The sequence below is a fragment of the Ornithorhynchus anatinus genome, chromosome 12, assembly GCF_004115215.2.
Source record: "Ornithorhynchus anatinus isolate Pmale09 chromosome 12, mOrnAna1.pri.v4, whole genome shotgun sequence".
Classification (NCBI taxonomy): domain Eukaryota; kingdom Metazoa; phylum Chordata; class Mammalia; order Monotremata; family Ornithorhynchidae; genus Ornithorhynchus; species Ornithorhynchus anatinus.
The window spans coordinates 900958-920359 of NC_041739.1; the positions used below are offsets into that span (position 1 = coordinate 900958).

The 19402-nt window shown below is 51.8% G+C and overlaps 2 protein-coding genes across 7 annotated transcripts in view; both read right to left on the reverse strand.

Moving 5' to 3' along the window:
* Positions 1-2971, reverse strand: part of LOC100086786 (plasma kallikrein-like) — a 21287-nt gene extending 18316 nt beyond the window's left edge. Inside the window, exons 1-2 of one of the 4 annotated variants that reach the window (XM_029076764.2) lie at positions 2909-2971; positions 146-185 (exon numbers count right to left, since the gene is read on the reverse strand). In XM_029076764.2, the coding sequence (XP_028932597.1) occupies positions 146-185; positions 2909-2959 (91 nt within the window). In that variant the 5' untranslated portion in view covers positions 2960-2971. Of the gene's footprint in view, positions 1-145; positions 205-464; positions 535-567; positions 875-2908 lie in introns of those variants that run through there. The other 3 variants (XM_029076761.2, XM_029076762.2, XM_029076763.2) reach the window with 3 other exon arrangements.
* LOC100090407 (cytochrome P450 4V2) lies at positions 1746-17760 on the reverse strand. 3 transcript variants are annotated; one of them, XM_029076766.2, is made up of 12 exons: positions 17458-17760; positions 12311-12423; positions 10422-10507; positions 10099-10289; positions 9143-9212; positions 7919-8045; positions 6748-6927; positions 6384-6486; positions 4792-4926; positions 4094-4273; positions 3402-3594; positions 1746-2034 (listed from the first exon to the last, which is right to left on the reverse strand). In XM_029076766.2, the coding sequence occupies exons 1-11, from the start codon at positions 17705-17707 to the stop codon at positions 3416-3418; spliced, it is 1614 nt and encodes a 537-aa protein (XP_028932599.1). In that variant the 5' UTR covers positions 17708-17760; the 3' UTR covers positions 1746-2034; positions 3402-3415. The 3 variants fall into 3 exon arrangements, with proteins under 3 accessions (XP_028932599.1, XP_028932600.1, XP_028932598.1); XM_029076767.2 differs by lacking the exon at positions 1746-2034 and having other exon boundaries at positions 2917-3594; positions 4094-4206; XM_029076765.2 differs by lacking the exon at positions 1746-2034 and having other exon boundaries at positions 2917-3594.
* Between the last annotated feature and the right edge of the window lie 1642 nt (positions 17761-19402).

The following is a 19402-nucleotide window of genomic DNA, read 5'->3' on the forward strand; positions in this document are numbered from 1 at the left end:
AGAGTCGGGGGTCTTCTGCTCCCACCTTGTCCGGCCCAGACGCCGGGGACAGTCACTTCCCCCCAGGTGAGTATGTGACCCCATCCACCCCCACCCCCAACATCCCCCTGCTATATCCTCGCTCGTCAAGCGCCCCCTTACTCACCACTGGCCACGGTGGCGAAGAGGCCCAAGAAATAAACCCACTGGCAACCCGGCGGCATCCTGCAAATGCAACGACCCTCTGTGCTCGGTCCGGCCCTGCCCACAAAATCGCCTCTGGGACGGGGTCACCCACCCACTCCCCACCCCATCCAGTGGGGGAGGGCAGATTTCCTGGGAAGACTCGATCAGCGGGGAACCCAAGGGTCCTGATCGCTGGAGTGGATGCTGTTGGCTCCCCTTCTCAAGGGAAACCCCAGAGTACCGCCCCCCTTTTACTCAAGACAAATAGTGGGGAGGGGTCATGGCCCCCGGCCCTGCACCTCTCTGGGGTTAGGGTCTCCACCCTAGGCCATCCGAAGGAGGTTTAATCTTGTTCCAGTTGGCGATCATGGCCTTCCCAGGGGAGATCCGCGCCTCCAGTACCTGCAGGCCGGGCCGGAGCTGCGAATGCACCTTGTCTCTCTGTGGCGGTTCGGCCGGGCCGGAGGCTCGGCCTGGCCTGAGACTCGACTTGGCCGGAGGCTCGGCCAGAAGCCAATATTGACCTTACTGTCCCTCCCGGCCTGCTGGCTCAGCACTCTACCGGCCATTGGCCCCAGCGGATTTTAGTCTCTCGGTGGGCGTGGCGTGGTCATTCATTAGGCACTTTGAGGACTACTGGGGGGCTTTAGGACACTGCTGCCTGTCTAATAATGATGGTATTTGCTAAGTGTTTACTGTATGCCAAGCACTGTTCTAAACTCTGGGAAAGATGATAATAATAATAATAACGACGGTATTTGTTTAACGCTTACTTTGTGCCAAGCAGTGTTCTAAGCGCTGGAGTAGATACAAAATAATCAGGTTGTCCCATGTGGGGCTCCCAGTCTTAATCCCAATTTTACAGATAAGGTAACTGAAGCACAGAGAAGAGAAGTGACTTGCCCAAAGTCACATAACTAACAAGTGGCGGAGCTGGGATTAGAATCCATGACCTCTGACTCCCAAGCCTGTGCTCTTTCCACTAAGCCAATGTGCTTCTTGGTTGGGAACGGTTGGGAACAGTCCCTGTCCCACATGGGGCTCAAAGTCTCAATCCCTATTTTACAGATGAGGTAACTGAGGCACAGAGAAGTGAAGTGACTTGCCCAAGTAGAGGATCCGGGATTAAAACCCACGACCTCCGACTACCAAGCACATGCTCTTACCACTAGGCCATGCTGCCTCCCACTATACTGTGTGCTGTGTGCAGAGTGCTGTTCTTACCAGGATTAATCTAGTGCCTTTCCCAGGGTGCTGGACTGACTCCCAGGGCTAATCCAGTGCCTCCGGTAAAGTGCTGGGTGACTAATTCTTCCTCTAAAGGGCTGAACCGATCCCTCAGGGTAAAATTGAGTACTCTCCGCGAAAGTGGAGGACCGACTATCAGGGTTAACCCAACAACCTCCCTTCCTGCCTAGTGCTGAACTGACTTCCAAGAGTAACCTTAGGCTACCAACTCTATTCTATTGTAGTCTCCAAAGGGCTTAGTATAGTGCTCTGCACATAATAAGCACTCAATAATTACCACTGAGTGAGAGATTAGGAAACCCAGGCTCCCAGGCTTTTACCACAAAGAGGAGACATGTATAAATTCTCCCTTTAATAGAATGAGGACTCAGCACACACTCAAGTTTCCGTATTTTGGGCTTCCAGAAAACAAGAGAGCAGCCTCTCCGGGAGTTATCAAGGTGGGCCAGATCAGGGGTGGGTCTGGGTCAGGATACGTGAGCCTTGGGCTTTCTCTGATGTCCGTCGGACTCTCGCCACTGGCCGCTGCCGAAGCACCTGTTCCTTCTTCGGCGGGGACCACAGCCATTTCCAGCCCTCATAGACGCCCCAGGCCTGCCAGATCCCAGGGACCAGCCAAAACTGGAGAAAGCAGCATGGTTTAGTGGAAAGAGCCACGTGCTGTGCTTGGGAGTCAGCGGTCGTTGGTTCTAATCCCTGCTCCGCCACTTGTCAACTGTGTGACTTTGGGCAAGTCACTTAACTTTCCTGTGCCTCAGTTACCTCATCTGTAAAATGGGATTTGACTCTGAGCCCCACATGGGATAACCTTGTATCTAACTCAGCACTTAGAACAGTGCCTGGCACATAGCAAGCACTTAACAAATACCATTTTTATTATTATTATTATCAGAGCAGAGTGTCTCTCGCTCATCCCCCAAAGCCCCAATCCGGAAGCCCTGGGCCTGGCTGCAGGGTGCTGGAAGAGGCATGGTCCGGCTGGGCCTGGGAAAGTCTTTATTGTGCCCTCATGCTTCAGCGCAATGTCTGGCTTTGCGACGGCGGGCCCGCGAGGGAGAAATGAGCCTCACAGAGCACCCTCCATGTTTGTACTGTACCCCCAGCCCGGGCAGGGGAGCAGAGGGCATCCAGAGTCCGAGCGTCCAGATTCCGCCCACCGCACATGCATTGTGGCCGAGCAGCTGCCGCGACTGTCACCCTGACCCAACTCCAAGTGCCGGCAGGCCTTTAATAATAACAACAACAATAATAATAATAGTAATAATGGTATTTCTTAAACATTTACTATGTGCCAAGCACCGTTATATGGGCTGGAGTAGATACAAAGTAACCAGGTTGTCGCATGTGAGGCTCACAGTCTTAATCCCCATTTTATAGATGAGGTAACTGAGGCACAGAGAAATGAATCGACTGGCCCAAAGTCAAACAGCTGATAATTGGCAGAGCCGAGATTAGAACCCATGACTTCTGACTCCCAAGCCCGTGCTCATTCCACTAAGCCACTCTGTTTAAAGTTTACTACCACTTTTAAAACAACGACGGCCATGAGACCGGCAATAACAGATTTGTTTGTACCCAAAGAAAAAGTGAAAATGCTGAAACAGGAAGAAAGGGCTCAAAGAGGGGAGAGAGAAGGGGAGGAGGTGGGGGGGAGAGAAGGAAAAGAGGGGGGCAGGCTGAGGGGCAGGAGGAGGGGGAAGAGAAGGGAGAGAGGAGGAGTTGGATGCCCCCGAGGGCGGTGCGTGCGGAGCTACTAGACACCAAACAGAAAGTCCTGAGAGGACCGAAGTTCCGTCTTCAGGACGGGCCACAGGGAATTGCCCAGGCCCAGGCTCAGACCCAGGCCCGGCTGGTCAGTGGCACCGTGCAGACCCTGGGTGGGCGGGGTGGCCAAGCCCGGGCCCATGGAGCCTGATCCCCAGGATGAGGCCAGGGGGTGGGAGGTCGCGGGGCGGGGGGGGGGGGCGTTGGAAGACGCAGGGAGACACCTCCTGGTCTGGGGCTAGTCCAGGGAGGTCTTCACTCTCCTCCTCTTCAGCCTGATCCACAAGCCGCAGGTGGGGCGGAGGATCAGCTCTCCAGCCAGGCTGAGCTCCTCCCGCTTCTGGACTGATTCCACCCAGAATCGCCGCAGGAGGCACGACAGGACAGTCTTCTCCTCCAGCAGGGCGAACCTCTGACCTGCGTCGGACACAAGGCCAACCTCCGGTTGGGTCTGCCCTTTCAGACAGTAGTGCTGGGAGTCCACTGAGTGCAGAGTGCTGTGCCAGGATGCCTACTTATTCTTATCATTATTATTATTATTTTTGTGGTATTTGTTAAGCAATTACTATGTGCCAGGCACTAAGCACTGGGGTGGATACCAGCAAATCGGGTTGGACACAGTCCCTGTCCGACATGGGGCTCACAGTCTCAATGCCTATTTTACAGATGAGGTAACTGAGACCCAGACAAGTGAAGTGACTTGGCCAAGGTCACACAGCAGACAAGTGGCAGAGCCAGAATTAGAACCCATGACCTTCTGAATCCCAGACCAGTACGCCATGCTGCTTCCTGGGTGCAGAGCCATACTGCTCTGGGTGACCTGAGGGGGAAGGGGACGAGGTGGGGGATTGATTAGCTTCTCGCCAGCACCCCAGCCTCAGAGAGGTCAGGGAGTCCCTGCCCCCTGGGGACGTACCAATGCAGTTGCGCAGTCCTGCGGAGAAAGGCACGTAGGCAAACGGGTGCTGACCGTGGGCATTTTCAGGCAAGAAGCGCTCTGGCCGGAATTCCTCGGGGTTGGGGAAATACCTGGGGTCCCGGTGCAGAGCGAAAGGGCAGATGAGAGCAGTAGTGCCCTTGGGGATGCAGAATCCAGCTATAGAGGAAGGAAGGTTTGGTGGGGGAAGGCCTGGGTGGGGCTGATGGGGAAGGACCGGTGGGGGGTTGCAGGTAGGAGGTGCGGTGGGGGGTGGTTGGTGGAGGTCTGATAGGGTGAGGTCCTGTGGGGGGACGGCAGGGGGAGGCCCAGTGGGAGGTTGGCAGGGGAGGCTTGGTGGGGAGTTGGTGGAGAGGGCGGAGGAGTCAGGGACAAGTCCCCAGGGTGGCCATGGCTCCCTGTCCCTCACCCCCGAGTCCCTTGCCCCAGCCCCTTGTCCCATCTCCCCCCCTCTCCTGAGTAAGCTCCTCACCCTCCCTTTCCACACAGACCCCTCCATTCCTCCTCCAGCTGCCCCGACCCTCCCCACCTCTCCCCTGTGGCCTCAGGCTTTGGAATTTGGGGTCCTGGAAGCGTGGAGGACTGGGGACTGGGATTCCAGAGGCTTGGAAAGCTGGGTCGTGGGGGGCCGGGACCTGGGATCTTGGGGGCTGGAGTCTAGGGGGCCGGCCACTCACCGATGCAGCAGTCCTCGCTGACTGTGCGGGCCAGGAAGGGCACAGAAGGGAAAAGCCGCAGGCTCTCCTTAATGACACACTCCAGGTAGCGCAGTTCCTTCAGGTCATCCATTGTGGCAAGGCGAGGAGAGTCCCCTAGGGATAGAGACTCTGCCACTCCCCCTAGTTCTAATTTATTTTAATGTCCGATTGCATCTTTACACTGTCAGCTCCCTGTGATCATGTCTACCGACTCTATTACACCATATTTTCCCAAGCGCTTATTCTGCCCACAGGAACTACTCAATAAATATCATTGATTGATGTAATTGAATGTCATGGGGTCAGGGGTAACCAAGAGAAGCGTTGTGGGGGAAGGGGACACCTGATTGAAGTCAAGTTTCCTCTCTCTCGTCAGTCTCTAGACTGTAAGCTTGGTATTGAGATAAGCAGCGTGGCTCAGTGGAAAGAGCCCAGGCTTGGGAGTCAGAGGTCATGGGTTCAAATCCCAGCTCTGCCCCTCGTCAGCTGTTTGACTGTGGGCAAGTCACTTCACTTCTCTGGGCCTCAGTTACCTCATCTGTAAAATGGGGATGAAGACTGTGAGCCTCACGAGGGACAACCTGATTACCCTGTATCTACCCCAGCGCTTAGAACAGTGCTCTGCACATAGTAAGCGCTTAACAAATACCAACATTATTATTATTACTATAGACAAGGTACATGCCCACTAATTCTGTTGTGCTGTACTCTCCCAAGTGTTTAGTACAGAACTCTGCACATAGTAAATGCTCAATCAGTATCATTGATTGATTTATTTCATGGTAAGTACTCTATCAATATAATTGATTGATTGATTGATTTAGTGTGGTATAAATTAGACTGTAAGCCCGTCAAACGGCAGGGACTGTCTCTATCTGTTGCCGACTTGTTCATCCCAAGCGCTTAGTACAGTGTTCTGCACATAGTAAGCGCTCAATAAATACTATTGAATGAATAAATTGCAGGGTGGAGGGGCAAGCACCAGAGGAGGGGCAATGGAGGAGGGGAATGGATGAGGAGAAGGGCTGGGAGGTGTTGAGGTGGGGGCTAGGGGGACAGAGAGTGTTCGGCAGATGATAGCGGGTACTGTAAAGTAGCCCCAAAACCCTGGAAGCACCTTGTGCTTACCTTGTCTCTTATTCAATTGTACTCTCCCAAATGCTTAGTCCAGTGCTCTGCACACAGAAGGCACCCAATAAATCCTATTGATTGAGCACACCAACCCCACTCTCCAAGGGATGCCAAGGAGCTGCCTCTCAAACTCCATTTGGCCTCAGTCAGTTTGCTGGTAGTCATCATCATCATCATTTATTAGGCATCCACTTTATACTGGGCACCTGCTGGGTGTAGAGCACTGTACGGGATGCTTGCTATGTGCAGAGTGTTGTGCTGGGCATCTTGCCGGGCAGCTTCTATGGGCAGGTCACTGCACTGGGCATTAAAGAACATTCAATACAGGTAAAGGAAGCGGGGCCTGCCCTCGGGGAGCTGACACTCTATTCATTGGCAGGGCAGAAAAGCGGGTGCCTCTGCAAACCTTCATCTCCACTCACACAGACAGAACTACATACCGAACACCCGATCCAGTTCATCATTCACTTTCCTCTGGGCGTCTGGGCAAGATCCAAGGAGGTACAGGACGAAACTCATAGCTGCAGCAGTGGTGTCGTGGCCCTGCAGAAGTGGCCGTGGCCGGAGCCCAGGCCGCCCGGGCCCAAATGAAAAAGCCCAACTGACCGTGGGGGCCACGGGGAGGGGTGGCAGAGTAATGAGGGATTTACATGCAGAGCATCCACCTTTGACCCACCCCCCACGTTTCCAGGGTCCCACAGGATGCCAGCTGAGGGGGCATCTCCAAATTGTCCCATGAGGCCTGAACCGGGCCCTGGACCTGCCCACCCAGCCGCTCAACCGCCCGCCTACCAGGGCTCCCACCTCAAACATGAACGTGTCCACCTCCTCCCGCACATCGCGCAGGCTCAGCCCATTTCTGGCATCATCTGCAGTCTCCAGGAGCAGGTCTAGGAAAGCCCGGCGCCTGGCACATGAGGACCCAGGGCCCTTCAGGGCCATCTGCCGGCTCCACTCCAGCTCCTTGCTGCGTTCTGCGATCACCTGTGCCAGTGACATCACAGATAGCCGTCCGTGGTGACAGCGGCCGCACCTGTACACTTCCATGTATGTTCGTATGCACACAAGATCTGGACTGTAAGCTGGTAGTGGGCAGGGAATGTGTCTATTATATTATTATATTGTTATATTAGGGAAGCAGCGTGGCTCAGTGGAAAGAGCAAAGGCTTTGGAGTCAAAGGTCATGGGTTCAAATCCCGACTCGGCCACTTGTCAGCTGTGTGACTTTGGGCAAGTCACTTAACTTCTCGGTGCCTCAGTTACCTCATCTGTAAAATGGGGATTAAGACTGTGAGCCCCATGTGGGACAACCTGATTCTCTTGTGTCTCCCCCAGCGCTTAGAACAGTGCTCGGCACATAGTAAGCACTTACAAATACCAACATTATTATTATTATTATTACTCTCCCAAGTGCTTAGCAGTAAGTGCTCAATAAATATGATTGACGGACTGACTCACACACACTCACACATGCACCCACTCAGAAACCCACCATCAACCACAGACACTCTCTCACTAACAATAATAATAATAATACTGATGATAGTATTTGTTAAGCGCTTTCAATGTGCCAAGCACTGTTCTAAGCACTGGGGTAGATACAAGGTAAGCAGGTTGTCCCACATGGGGCTCACTGTCTTAATCCCCATTTTACAGATGAGGTAACTGAGGCACAGAGAAGTTAAGTAACTTGTCCAAAGTCACCCAGCTGACAAGTGGCAGAGCTGGGATTAGTTCCCACAGCCTCTGACTCCCAAGCCCATGCTCTTTCCACTAAGTCATGCTGCTTGTCAAGTGCCTGTGCACATGCAGGCAGTTGCACCCATGCTCATGTATGCACACAAATGTCCACAGAAGGGAAATGGGAGGGAGCCGATTGGCCCCCCGCTCCAACTGCCACCATGCCCGTCCACTTGATCTACCCCTGGCCCCTGCCCAGCCCAGCCCCGGGGCCCACGGGCCCACAGGCACGCACGCGGTCTGTGAACTCATGCAGAACCCGGAGCTTCTGCCGATGCTCCCGGCCTTCCTGGAACAGTAGGTAGCAGGGGTCGAGCCACAGCCATGGCATCAAAATCCTTCTCTGGATCAGGTCGCTCATCCTGCAGGGAGAGAAAGCACACCATCCTCAGGGGGGCGGGCCTGGCATGGCTCCCTGCAGAGAGACACCTGTGCCAGGGCCAAGCTGTGCCTGTGGGCACTTGGGGTCCCTGGGAACGGGCAGCCTTGTGGGGGCTTCCAGTTTACCACCTTGAGCTCTGCTGTTGGGTGCCTGTGTGTGACCAGAATGGCTTAGGGATGGAGCTACTACTCAACAAGATGGACTGGAAGGGTTGGGAGACTGGGCCTGGACTGATACAGACTGAGCGGGTGCGGTTTGAGATCACTGGATCCGGTAGGGGTTGGGCAGGGTGGACACAGAATTGCTGTTCCCCAAATACTACCCCACGAGGGCCAGGGGCCTCCACTGGAGCTGGAGGGTGGCAGGTTCAGAACATATGGCAGAAATATTTTTTTCTGGTATTTGTTAAGCACTTATTATGTACCAGGCACTGTTCTAAGCACTAGGATAGATAAAAGTTTATCAAGTTGGAAATAGTCCCTATCCCACATTGGGCTCACAGTTGTAATCCCCACTTTACAGATGTGGTAATTGAGGAGCAAAGAAGTTAATTGACTTGCCCAAGGTCACACAGCAGACAAGTGGTGGAGCTGGGTTTAGAACCAAGGTCCTTCTGACTCTCAGGCCCGTATTCTATCCACTAGGCCTTGCTGTTTCCTCCCCCAGAGGAGGGGAAGAGAGAGGATAGGTATCAATCAGTCAATCAGTGGTATTTATGGAGTGCTTACTATGTAGAGCACTGTACTAAGTGCTTTGGAAGAGTACAGTACAACAGAGCTGATAGATACATTCCCTGCCCCAAGGAGTTTACACTCTAACGAGGGAGACAGACATTCAAATAAATTAAGGCTATGGAGTAAATGGGGATTAAGAGTAAAAAAGTGCTGTGAGTCTGAGGGTGAGGTGAGTATGAAGTGCTTAAAGGGTACAGATCCAAGTGCTTAAGTGATGCAGAATAGAGAGAGAGCAAGGGAAATGAAGAATTAGTCAGGGAAGGCCTCTAGCAGATGTGACTTTGGCAAAAGGGACCTCCCAACCAAATTGGCTTAAGTCACTCTTAGTCATTTCCCTGCTTACCTGTAGATGGTCCGAACATATTCTGAATCGCCATTGGTCTGCACCTGGATGTTCCTGCCCATGGCAGTTTCTGGAGAAGGGACAGACATGTTCGGGTGGGATATGGTCCCTGAGCGGGGGCCAAGAAGAGGTCCAAAGCCAGACTGGGTAATTGGGCTAATTGAGGGGGGAATGGATCAGGCTAACAGGGAAGCATCATGGCCTAGAGGAAAGAGCCATGGGCCTAGGAGTCAGAGGACCTAAATTCTAATGCTGGCTCCCCCTCCAGTCTGTTGTATGATTTTAGGCAAGTCACAACTTCTCTGTGCCACAGTTCCCTCATCTGCATAATGGGAATTCAATACCTGTCCTCTCTCCTACTTAGACTGTGAGTCACATGTGGACCTGATTTTCTTGTATTTTCCCCAATGCTTAGTACAGTGCTTGGCACATAGTAAGCACTTAACAAATACATTATTGTTATTATCATTATCTAATGGGAGTATTCAGCCGATTCTGATTGGCTATCCCAAGTTTTCAAAGTTACCAATCCACTTGGGAAAACTGGAAGTCCTATAATTGGCTTTCTGCTCTATTAGAATCGGGTGGTCTGATGGGGCACTGATGGTTTTTGGTTTTGTTGCTCAACTCCATCTCCACAGGAGTTTGGACAGATCTGTGGATGAGTGTCCAGGCTGGGGTTGAGAAGGGAGAGTCAGGGGTATTAGGGGTGGTCCATGCTGGGTTACTGGGGGAGAGTCAGGGGAGATGTATGGTAAAGCTAGGTCACTGGGGAGAGTTGGGAGTGTTGGATGGTCCATTCCTAACCATAAGGTTGGGTGTCCAGGAAGGAGATTGTTGGCCAGAGAGAGGTGGTTGGGAAGAGGGATGTTGCTCTGGGTGGGAGAGGGGACGTTGCCCAGGCTATGAAATCCTGCCCCCACAGTTTAGGAAGTAGAGTGACCCACAGAACCTACCACAGATAATGTCTAGGGCACAGAGGGTGATGTCCATGAAGCAATCAAAGGCATCTCGGTCGACGTGTTTCTCAAATTTCTCTACTAGGGTCTGAGCGTGCTCATTCATGACCCCCACAAACTCTTCCAGGATGGAGAAGTGGAAGGTTGGGGTCAACATCTTCCTTCGGGAGCGCCATTTCCCCCCGGTGCTGCACAGCAAAACATTGCCACCGAATCAGTCGGTGCCCATGGGCCAGTGTGGCAGACATGGCACCTCAGCCACACCTCCTGCTGTAGTGGATGTGGCTCAGAGACTGTGCTTTCTGCTGTTCTATACATACCTGGTCAGTAGCCCCAGGCCAAGCCATGGCTCCAGAAACCTGTATACATAGGATTTGCTGATTTGCTTTGAGCTGCTGAGGATCACCTGAGGAGGAGGAGGAGGAGAAAAAGGCAATTCAAAAGCCATAACTCTTAGATTTTGATCACATGAGGGCTGGGAACAAAATGTTATCTGTTCTATATTGTTTCTTTGTTCAAGCTTACTACAGTTCTCTGCCCACAGTAGGCACTCAATACATGCCAGGAATTGACCAATGTATAGAAATCCCAGTCAAACAGGGAGGGCTGGAAAGGGATCAGAGCTGTTTGGTGGGGACAGGGGTTGAGACGGGCCCAGGGATGGGTGATTTGTGGTGGACGGAGTCCAGGAAACAAAGTGTCTATTTTCCCACTGTTGGCTGATTCTGATCTCCCATCCCCACAATCCACACACAAATCTTGTCTAAATGTCTTGAGAAGCAGTATGGGCTAATGTATACAGCATGTGCCCGGGAGTCAGAAGGACCTGGGTTCTAATCCCAGTTCCTCCACTTGTCTGCTGTAGGACCTTGGGCAAGCTATTTAACTTCTCTGGGCCTCAGTTACCTCATCTGTAAAAGGGGAATTAAGACCGTGAGCCCCATAGGGGACAGGGACTGTGTCCGACATGATAAGCTTGTATCCACCCCAGTCCTCTAGACTGTAAGCTCACTGTGGGCAGGGATTGTGTCTGTTTATGATTATATTGTACTTTCCCAAATGCTTAATACAGTGCTCTGCACACAGTAAGCCCTCAATAAATACGGATAACTTACTGATCCCAGCACTTTATGCTGTGCCTTGGACATAGAAAATGCTTAACAAATATCATAAAATAGTCACATGGCCATGCAAGTATTTGCCCAGAGTGCCCCTTCACAGTTGGCATGTCTGGCCACTCAGCATGTGCCAGGGTACTGTGTGTTTTTGGGGAGGGGTCAAGTACTATGCACAATCCAGGGACAAGGCTTTCAGAACAGGGGTCATGTTTATCACGGTTATTGAGAAACCTCAAGTGACCAGCACGATGCATTCTACTTCATGATCACCCGGTACTAGAAGAATGCACAGTGCTCTGCCACAACCGATGTTCAGTAATTGCTGCTGCTGCAGCTTCTGGAACAGGTCTGCATATAATCTACTGTGCAGGTAATCCACTATGCAGGGAATCCACAGCTCAGATTATCAGAAGTGAGTAGCTCTCTCTGAGCTTGTCTGTTGTTTTAACAGCTCTATTTTTTACGGTATTTGTTAAGTGCTTACTATATGCCAGGCACTGTACTAAGTGCTAGGGTAGATACAAGACAATCAGGTGGGACAAAGTCCCTGCCCCACATGGGTTCACACTCTTAATCCCCATTTTACAAATTAAGTAACTGAGGGACAGAGAAGTTAAATAACTTGCCCAAGGTCACACCGTGGACATGTGGTGGAGCCAAGATTAGAACCCAGGTCCTCTGATTCCCAGGCACAAGCTCTTTCCACTAGGCCATGCTGCTTTTCCCTTCATTATTCAGAAGAAGAATCCCAGCTCAAGGCCATCAGCCACAAATCTAGCTCTGAACTAGCACAACAGTCGTGGCTAACTCAGCTCTGCCAGAGCGGGTTTTCACGGCACATTTTGGCTAGTACATTGTCAGGAAATCATGGGAGGTCCTTCCAGCAATGCAAACCAGTCTGGAGCCAGCACATGGTGAGGTCAGGAGAACAGAATGTGAACCTGCTTGTGGTGGAGGATATAGAGTTGGTTTTTGGTGACATAGTTTCTGCAAGAATGCTGCCAATACCTCTGTTTGCTCTGGATGCCTTTAGCTCTGCCATTGCTACAAAAATTCCAGTGTAAAGCAGTGGCCCGGGCTTGCCCACTTACCTCCACGCTCTCCGCGTGGTACAGAATCACCATGGGGACAGGTCCGATCCACAGTTTCCATAGGGGCATGTGGCGAAACTCCTCCGTGTACTGGATCACCTGTTGAAACAAGTCTACCGAAGAGAAGGTTCCGTATGTAAGTCGACCCTTGGCTGGAATCTCTGTGCTCCGGACAGAAGCCGGAAATGCCCTGAAGACTCAGGATCAGTAAATCAATCAATGATATTTATTGAGTGCTTATTATGTACAGAACATTGTACTAAGTGCTTGAGAGAGTACAATGCAATAGAGTTGGTATACATGTTCTCTGCCCACAAGGAGCTTACAGTCTAGAGGGATTCGCCAGGTGGGCCACGAACAGGACAAGAACGGGAAAGAGGCGTTTGCTGTGAGCCCCACGGGAAACTCCACCTGGGTCCTATCGGACTCTTCTGTCCCTACCCCAGCACTCAGCAGAGCTCTTAGCACAGAGTAAGTGCAAAATGGATACCATTCCTCCACTGTGGTGTCCAGTTGGGAATGACATACGAGTGCTGGTCAGAAACAAGAACTGCCCAGAGGAATTGGTTCCAGTGCCAGCGGTTTGCATGGCATCACTCATGCTCTCTCATCTCTGCCCATTGGGTTCCCACGGACCCCTGAATGCAACAAGCGAGTAGGAAGGCAGGAGTGCAGCGCATGGCAAAGTGCATGTTTTAGGTTCAAGATCCAACAACAGCCGAAGTGAGCATAGCCCAGCGACCGTAGCGCCACTACCCAGCTGGAAGTGGCCTCAGTAACTCCCACAGTCTTCGCTGCCCATTTCAGCCAGAAATTTCTCTGGAATTCTTAGTGGGCCCATCCTCCTCACAGAATGTCCCCGGTGGTTCTGCAGTCAGACACCTTCCCCATGGATAACCTAGCCCCTGCAGGCAGAGCTCAGATCTGGGTCTCCTGACTCCCAGAGCCAGGCTTTTTAACAACTATGAGCAGGACCACAGGAGACACCAACTGACTCTCAGACACTTCTCTTATTTGTGCAGAACTTCCTGCGGGCATCTTGGAGATCCCTGAGAAGTATCCCCACTACTGAGGAGAGGTGGATCAGGTCAGCCAGAGATGGGAGAACTGCAGGCTTTCATAACCAGCCCCAGAATGACCATTGGACTTGGGCCTGGGCCAGAGAGCAACTGCTTTGACATCTAGTGGTTTAACCCCTAAAGAGCACTGCCCGAAGTGTCTAGCCTAACTGTGTTGGTAGTCACTGAGCTCTTGGGAAAGAGTCGCACAGAGAAGAGACATGTTCCCAGGCCCAGTGTAGGGTTGGACGAATTGAAGACTGCCGATGTGGATGATCCAGACTTTGATTGACCGATTGGCTGCTGAACCATGTGGGTCCAGGGGCAGAGCAGGAAGTGCGAGCAGGCTGAAGGGATGACTCCATCAATCAATGGTATTTATTGAGTACTTACTTTGTGCAGAGCAGTGTACTAAGCATTTAGGGATGTGAAATAAAGTTTGGAAATTTGATCCCTGCCCTTGAGGAGCTCACAATCTCATGAGGGGAATAGACACTAAAAAATATTACAGGTGGGGGAAGTGGCGATATTTAAAGATATGCACATGCTCTGGAGGTGGTGGAGGAAGGGCAACGCTGATAGGATTTGGTGACAGTGGACATGTGGGTAGGCTGAAAGATGAATCGAGGATAATCCCAAAGTTATGGGCTTGTGAGGCAGGGAGAATGGTGATGCTGTCTATAATGATGGAGAAAAAAAAATGTTGGTATTTGTTAAGCGCTTACTATGTGCAGAACACTGTTCTAAGCGCTGGGGTAAACACAGGGGAATCAGGTTGTCCCACGTGGGGCTCACAGTCTTAATCCCCATTTTTACAGATGAGGGAACTGAGGCACAGAGAGGTTAAGTGACTTGCCCACAGTCACACAGCTGACAAGTGGCAGAGCTGGGATTCGAATTCATGAGCCCTGACTCCAAAGCCCATGCTCTTTCCACTGCGCCACGCTGCTTCTCAAGTCACAGGGAAGTCACAGGGAGGACAGGGTGGGAAGATGAGTAGTTTTGTTTTGGACATGTTAAGTTTGAGGTGTCAGTGGGACACCCAAGTAGGGATGTCCTGAAGGCAGGAGGAAATGCGGAGAAGGAGAAAGGTAAGGGCTGGAGATGTAGATATTTTGAAAGGGCAGTTGCATGGAGTGAAGAGGACAGATGCTAGACTGGAGGAAGAACTGAAGGAGAGAATTGAAGGAGAGAAAGTGGAGGCAGTGGGTGCGGATAACTCACTCAAATAGTTTGGAGAGGAATGGTAGGAGGGGGATGCTTAGTACAGTGCCTGCCACATAGTAAGTGCTTAATAAATACCATAATGATGATGATGATGATGATGATGATGATGATGATTATAACTGGAGGGAGCCGTGGGGTCAAGGGAGGGGTTTTTTTAGGTCAAGGGTGACATGGACGTGTTTGAAAGCCGTGGGGAAGAAACCATTGGAGACTGAATAGTTGAAGATGGTGGTCAGGGAGGGAAGAGGGAGAAGACAAGCGTTTTGATAAGGTGTGACAGGAGGAGGTGGAGTAACAGGTGGAGGGGGCAGATTTTGAGAGGAGGCACGAGATTGCCTCGAGATACTCCTGGGAAAGTTAGGAGAGTAAAAGAAGGCGCAGGAGGATGGAGGGACTGGAGAAGAGCAGGGGAGATTTTAAGGAGATGACACCTGATGGTTTCAATTTTCTCAATAAAGTTTATGGCCAGCCACTAAGGGAAAGAGATGGGTGTGGCGGTGGGTCAGTGGGGTTGAGGAGGGAGTTAAAGTGTCCAAAACAGCTGGTTTGGGCAATAGGCTAGACTGTAAATTCTCTGTGGGCAGGGAATGTTTCCTAACTCTGTTATGGTGAGCTCTCTCAAATGCTTAGTAGAGTGCTGTGCACAAAGCAAGCACTCAATAAATACAATTGATTGATATGCATGGGAGTCAATAAGGATGGAGAAATAATGTGACTAGGTGGAGGAGAGGGCAGAGAGTTAAAACTCACAAGGATGAATTTGAGGTTTGATATCTGGATTTCCACTAGCAGCGCTCTGAGGCTCGAGCACAGGAATGAAGGAATCATACTGTGGAGGTGTGCCAGGACCCTAGGGTAGTAGTACAAAATTGGTGACAGCAAGGCCTAGAGGAAAGACCACAAGTCTGCCAGTCAGAGGATTTGGCCTCTAATCCTAGTTCTGCCAATCATTTTCTGTATGGTCCTTGGCCAAGCCACTTCACTTCTCTATGCTTCAGTTACCTCATCTATCAAAGACCGTGAGCCCCACGAAGGAAAACCTGATTACCTTCATTCATTCATACATTTAATCGTATTTATTGAGCACTTACTGTGTGCAGAGCACTGTACTAAGCACTTGGAAAGTACATTACCTTGTAATGTGGGTATTTGTTTAGCGCTTACTATGTGCAGAGCACTGTTCTAAGCGCTGGGGTAGGTACAGGGTAATCAGGATGTCCCACATCAGGCTCACAGTCTTCATCCCCATTTTACAGAGGAGGGAACTGAGGCACAGAGAAGTGAAGTGACTTGCCCACAGTCACACAGCTGACAAGTGGCAGAGCGGGGATTCGAACCCATGACCTCTGGCTCCCAAACCCGGGCTCTTTCCACTGAGCCACGCTGCTTCTGTACCTACCCCAGTGCTTAGAACAGTGCTCAGCACATAGTAAGCACTTAACAAATACCATCATCATCATCATTATAATTGTTAAATAATTGATTTGTCCTTCAGTTTCCTCAAAATGGGAATTAAATAGCTGCTTTCTCTCCTACTTAGACTGTCAGCCCCATGTAGGACAGGGACTATGACCAACTTGATTAGGTTGTGTCTACCCCAGCACTTTGAACAGTGTTTGGTACATAATAAACTCTTAATGCATAGTATAATCATCATCATAATAATAATCTACAATTCGATAATATTTATTGAGCACTTCCTGTATGTGAGCAGAGGACTGAACTAAGTGCTTAAGTCTCTTCCAGAAGATGGATGGGGCTGATGCAGGTGATTAAGATGGAGGCAGAAAGGTTGGCTCCAGAGAGGGAGGCTGGGGTCCTGCGGGAACTTTATAAGCTTCCTCCAGGTTCCCCTTTCCTATGAATAGTGACTTTATGCACTCCTCCAAAACACAGTCCCTCAAGAAATAGAATTTCCCATTGTGACTGTCATTTAATTGTGTCTTCTGAGAAGCAGCGTGGGTTAGTGGAAAGAGCACGGGCTTGGAGTCAGAGGACGTGGGTTCTGATCCCAGTTCCGTCACTAGTCTGCTGTGGGACCTTGGGCAAGCCACTTAACTTCTCTGGGCCTCAGTTCCCTCATCTGTAGAATGGGGATTAAGGCTGTGGGCCCCACATGGGACAACCTGATTAGCCTGTATCTACCCCAGCGCTTAGAACAGTGCTTGGCACACAGTAAGCGCTTAACAAATACCATTATTATTATTATCATTCCCTTTCTCAGCTCCCCCAAGATCTCTCCTCTGCTCCTCGTTGTGCTCACCCCCCTTCCCATCCCCTGGGAGCTCTCCTCGAAGGAGGTGTCGCAGGCAGCCGGTGAAAGCCCACTCCCCGGGGCTACTCGAGTCCTCTCTCTCTCCCTCCCTCCCTCCGGCCACTCCTCCGGCCACTTCCTCCGGCCGGCTCCCGTGACCGGGTACCATGGGAACCCGAGGAGGACGGTCCGGGCTCCGGGCGGTCCACAAGGCCGCAGGATCCCGCTGACCCCGCTCCGACCCCTCGCCGGAAAGTCTGGCCGGGTCGAGACGCGGTGGCCGTGACCCCGACGGGGCGGAGGCGGGAAGGGGGCACAGAGGGATGGCATCCTGCCGGGGGAGGGCAGGAGTGGAAACGGTGAAAGAGGAGGAAGAGGAGGAGCAGGAGTTCTGGGGAAGCCGGAGTCTAAAGGGGAGGGCAGAGGTAAGCAGGAATAAGGATTCTGGAAGAAATGGGGGGGACAGGGAGGAGAGGGGCAGGGTTGCAGGGGAGGGAAGGGAAGGAGGGTGAGGATGACTGGGGGAGAGAGGGCAAGAAGGGGCAGGGGATCAGGGGAGAGGGCAGGGGGAAGATGTGCAGGGCTACCTGGGGAGGCAGGGGTCTCACCTGTACCACCTGGCTTCAGGAGCAGAGCGTGGCCCACCAGAGGAAGGGCGCGGGCCACGCTGGGCACGGGCATTAGCCGGTGCCACAGACGCGCGTGGGCCACCAGAGCCTTGACCCCGGCCAGGGCGGCCAGTCCCGCCAGGACGGCCCCGACCCCGGTCAGCAGCAGCCGGCCGGACCCGGCAGGGCCCCAGAGCGCCAGGCAGACGGCCGCCACCAGCGGCGGGACAGTCGCGACAACCGCGACCATGGCGACAGCGGCACCGGCCGGGGCCTCCCGGGGGACTGGGCGGGAGGGGCGAGGCGCGGATGGGGCTGAGGTGGGGCCGGGAAACTGGGGAGGGGACGACACGATGGGGAGGGGCTGAAAAATTGGGGAGGGACCGAAAAGTTGGGGAGGGACCAAAAAGAAAGTTGGGGAGTGGCCAGGGGAGGGGCGGGGACAGGATGGAGCGAGGCTGGCTCACCGCTCTTCCTCCTCCCCGTGGGTTGCCCCTGGCAGCGAAGAGAAGGGGAAGTAAGGGGTTGGGGGAAGAGGAGATAATAATAATTGTACAAATAATGATATTTGTTAAGCGCTAACTTTGTGCCAAACACTGTTCTAAGCGCGGTGGTACATGCAAGGCTATCAGGTTGTCCCACGTGAAGCTCACAGTCTCAGTGCCTTGCACAGACTAAGCGCTTAACAAATACCACAGTTATTATTAACCCCCATTTTAAAGATGAGATAACTGTGGCACAGGGAAGCTAAGAGGCTTGCCTCAGGTCACACAGCAGATGAGTGGTGGAGACGGGATTAGAAACCACATCCTCTGACTCCCAAGCCCGGGCTTTTTCCAATAAACCACACTGCTTCTCCAGTTAAGCATTTACTATGTGCGAGGCACTGTACTAAGCGCTGGGGTGGATACCAACAAATCAAGTTGGACATAATCCTTGTCCCAGGTAGGGCTCACAGTCTCAATCTCCATTTTACAGATGAGGGAACTGAGGCACAGAAAATAATAATTGTGGCCTTTGTTAAGTGCTTACTATGTGCCAGACACTGTATTAAAGGTTGGGGTGAATACCAGGAAATCGGGCTGGATGCGGTCCCTGTCCCAGGTAGAGCTCACAGTCTCCAACCCCATTTTATAATAATTGTGGTATTTAAGTGCTTACTATGTGCCAGACACTGTACTGAGCATTGGGGTGGTTACCAGCAAATCGGGTTGGACACAGCCCCTGTCCCAGGTAGGGCTCACAGTCTCAATCCCCAATCTACAGATGAGGGAACTGAGGCACAGAGAAGCAAAGTGACTTGCCCAAGATCACACAACAGACAAGTGGCAGAGCCGGAATTAGAATCCATGACCTTCTGTATGCCAGGCCCGTGCTCTATCCACTAGACTGTGCTGCTTCGGATAGGAAGTAGGGAAAATCAATCAACTGAATTTTCTGAGCACTTACTGTGTGCAGAGCATTTTATTAAGCACTTGGGAGAGTATAGTATAAAAGAGTTGAGAAGCATCGTGGTCTAGTGGATAGAGCACCGGCCCTCGAGGCAGAGGCCTTGGTTTCTAATCCCAGCTCCGTCACTTGTCTGCTGTGAGCCCTTGGGCGAGTTACTTAACTTTACTGTGTCTCAGTTACCTCAACTGTAGAATGAGGATTAAGATTGTGAGACCCATGTGGAACATGGATAGTGTCCAAACCGATTAGCTTGTACCTTAGTTGAGGAGAAGTGGAGGAGGAGATGTGTTCCTAATAGGCCTTTGAAGGAGGGGAGAGTGATCCTCTGTTGGATATGAAGAAGGAGGGAGTTCCAGGAGGGAGGCAGGATGTGGACAAGAGATCAGTGACAAGATAGATGAAATCAAGCTATAGTGAGTACGTTGGTATTAGAGAAGCAAAGTGTGCAGGCTCGGTTGTAGTAGGAAATCAGGGAAGTAAGGTAGGAGGGGGA

Bases quoted from the DNA above. Each gene is read 5' to 3' on its own strand.
- LOC100090407 (XM_029076766.2), bottom strand. From the start codon at position 17,707: ATGGTCGCGGTTGTCGCGACTGTCCCGCCGCTGGTGGCGGCCGTCTGC. The intron at 6,928-7,918 runs GTGCGTGCCTGT...TCACTGGCACAG, and splicing joins TGCATGAGTTCACAGACCGC to GTGATCGCAGAACGCAGCAA. The intron at 3,595-4,093 runs GTACGTCCCCAG...TGTCCGACGCAG, and splicing joins AGGACTGCGCAACTGCATTG to GTCAGAGGTTCGCCCTGCTG.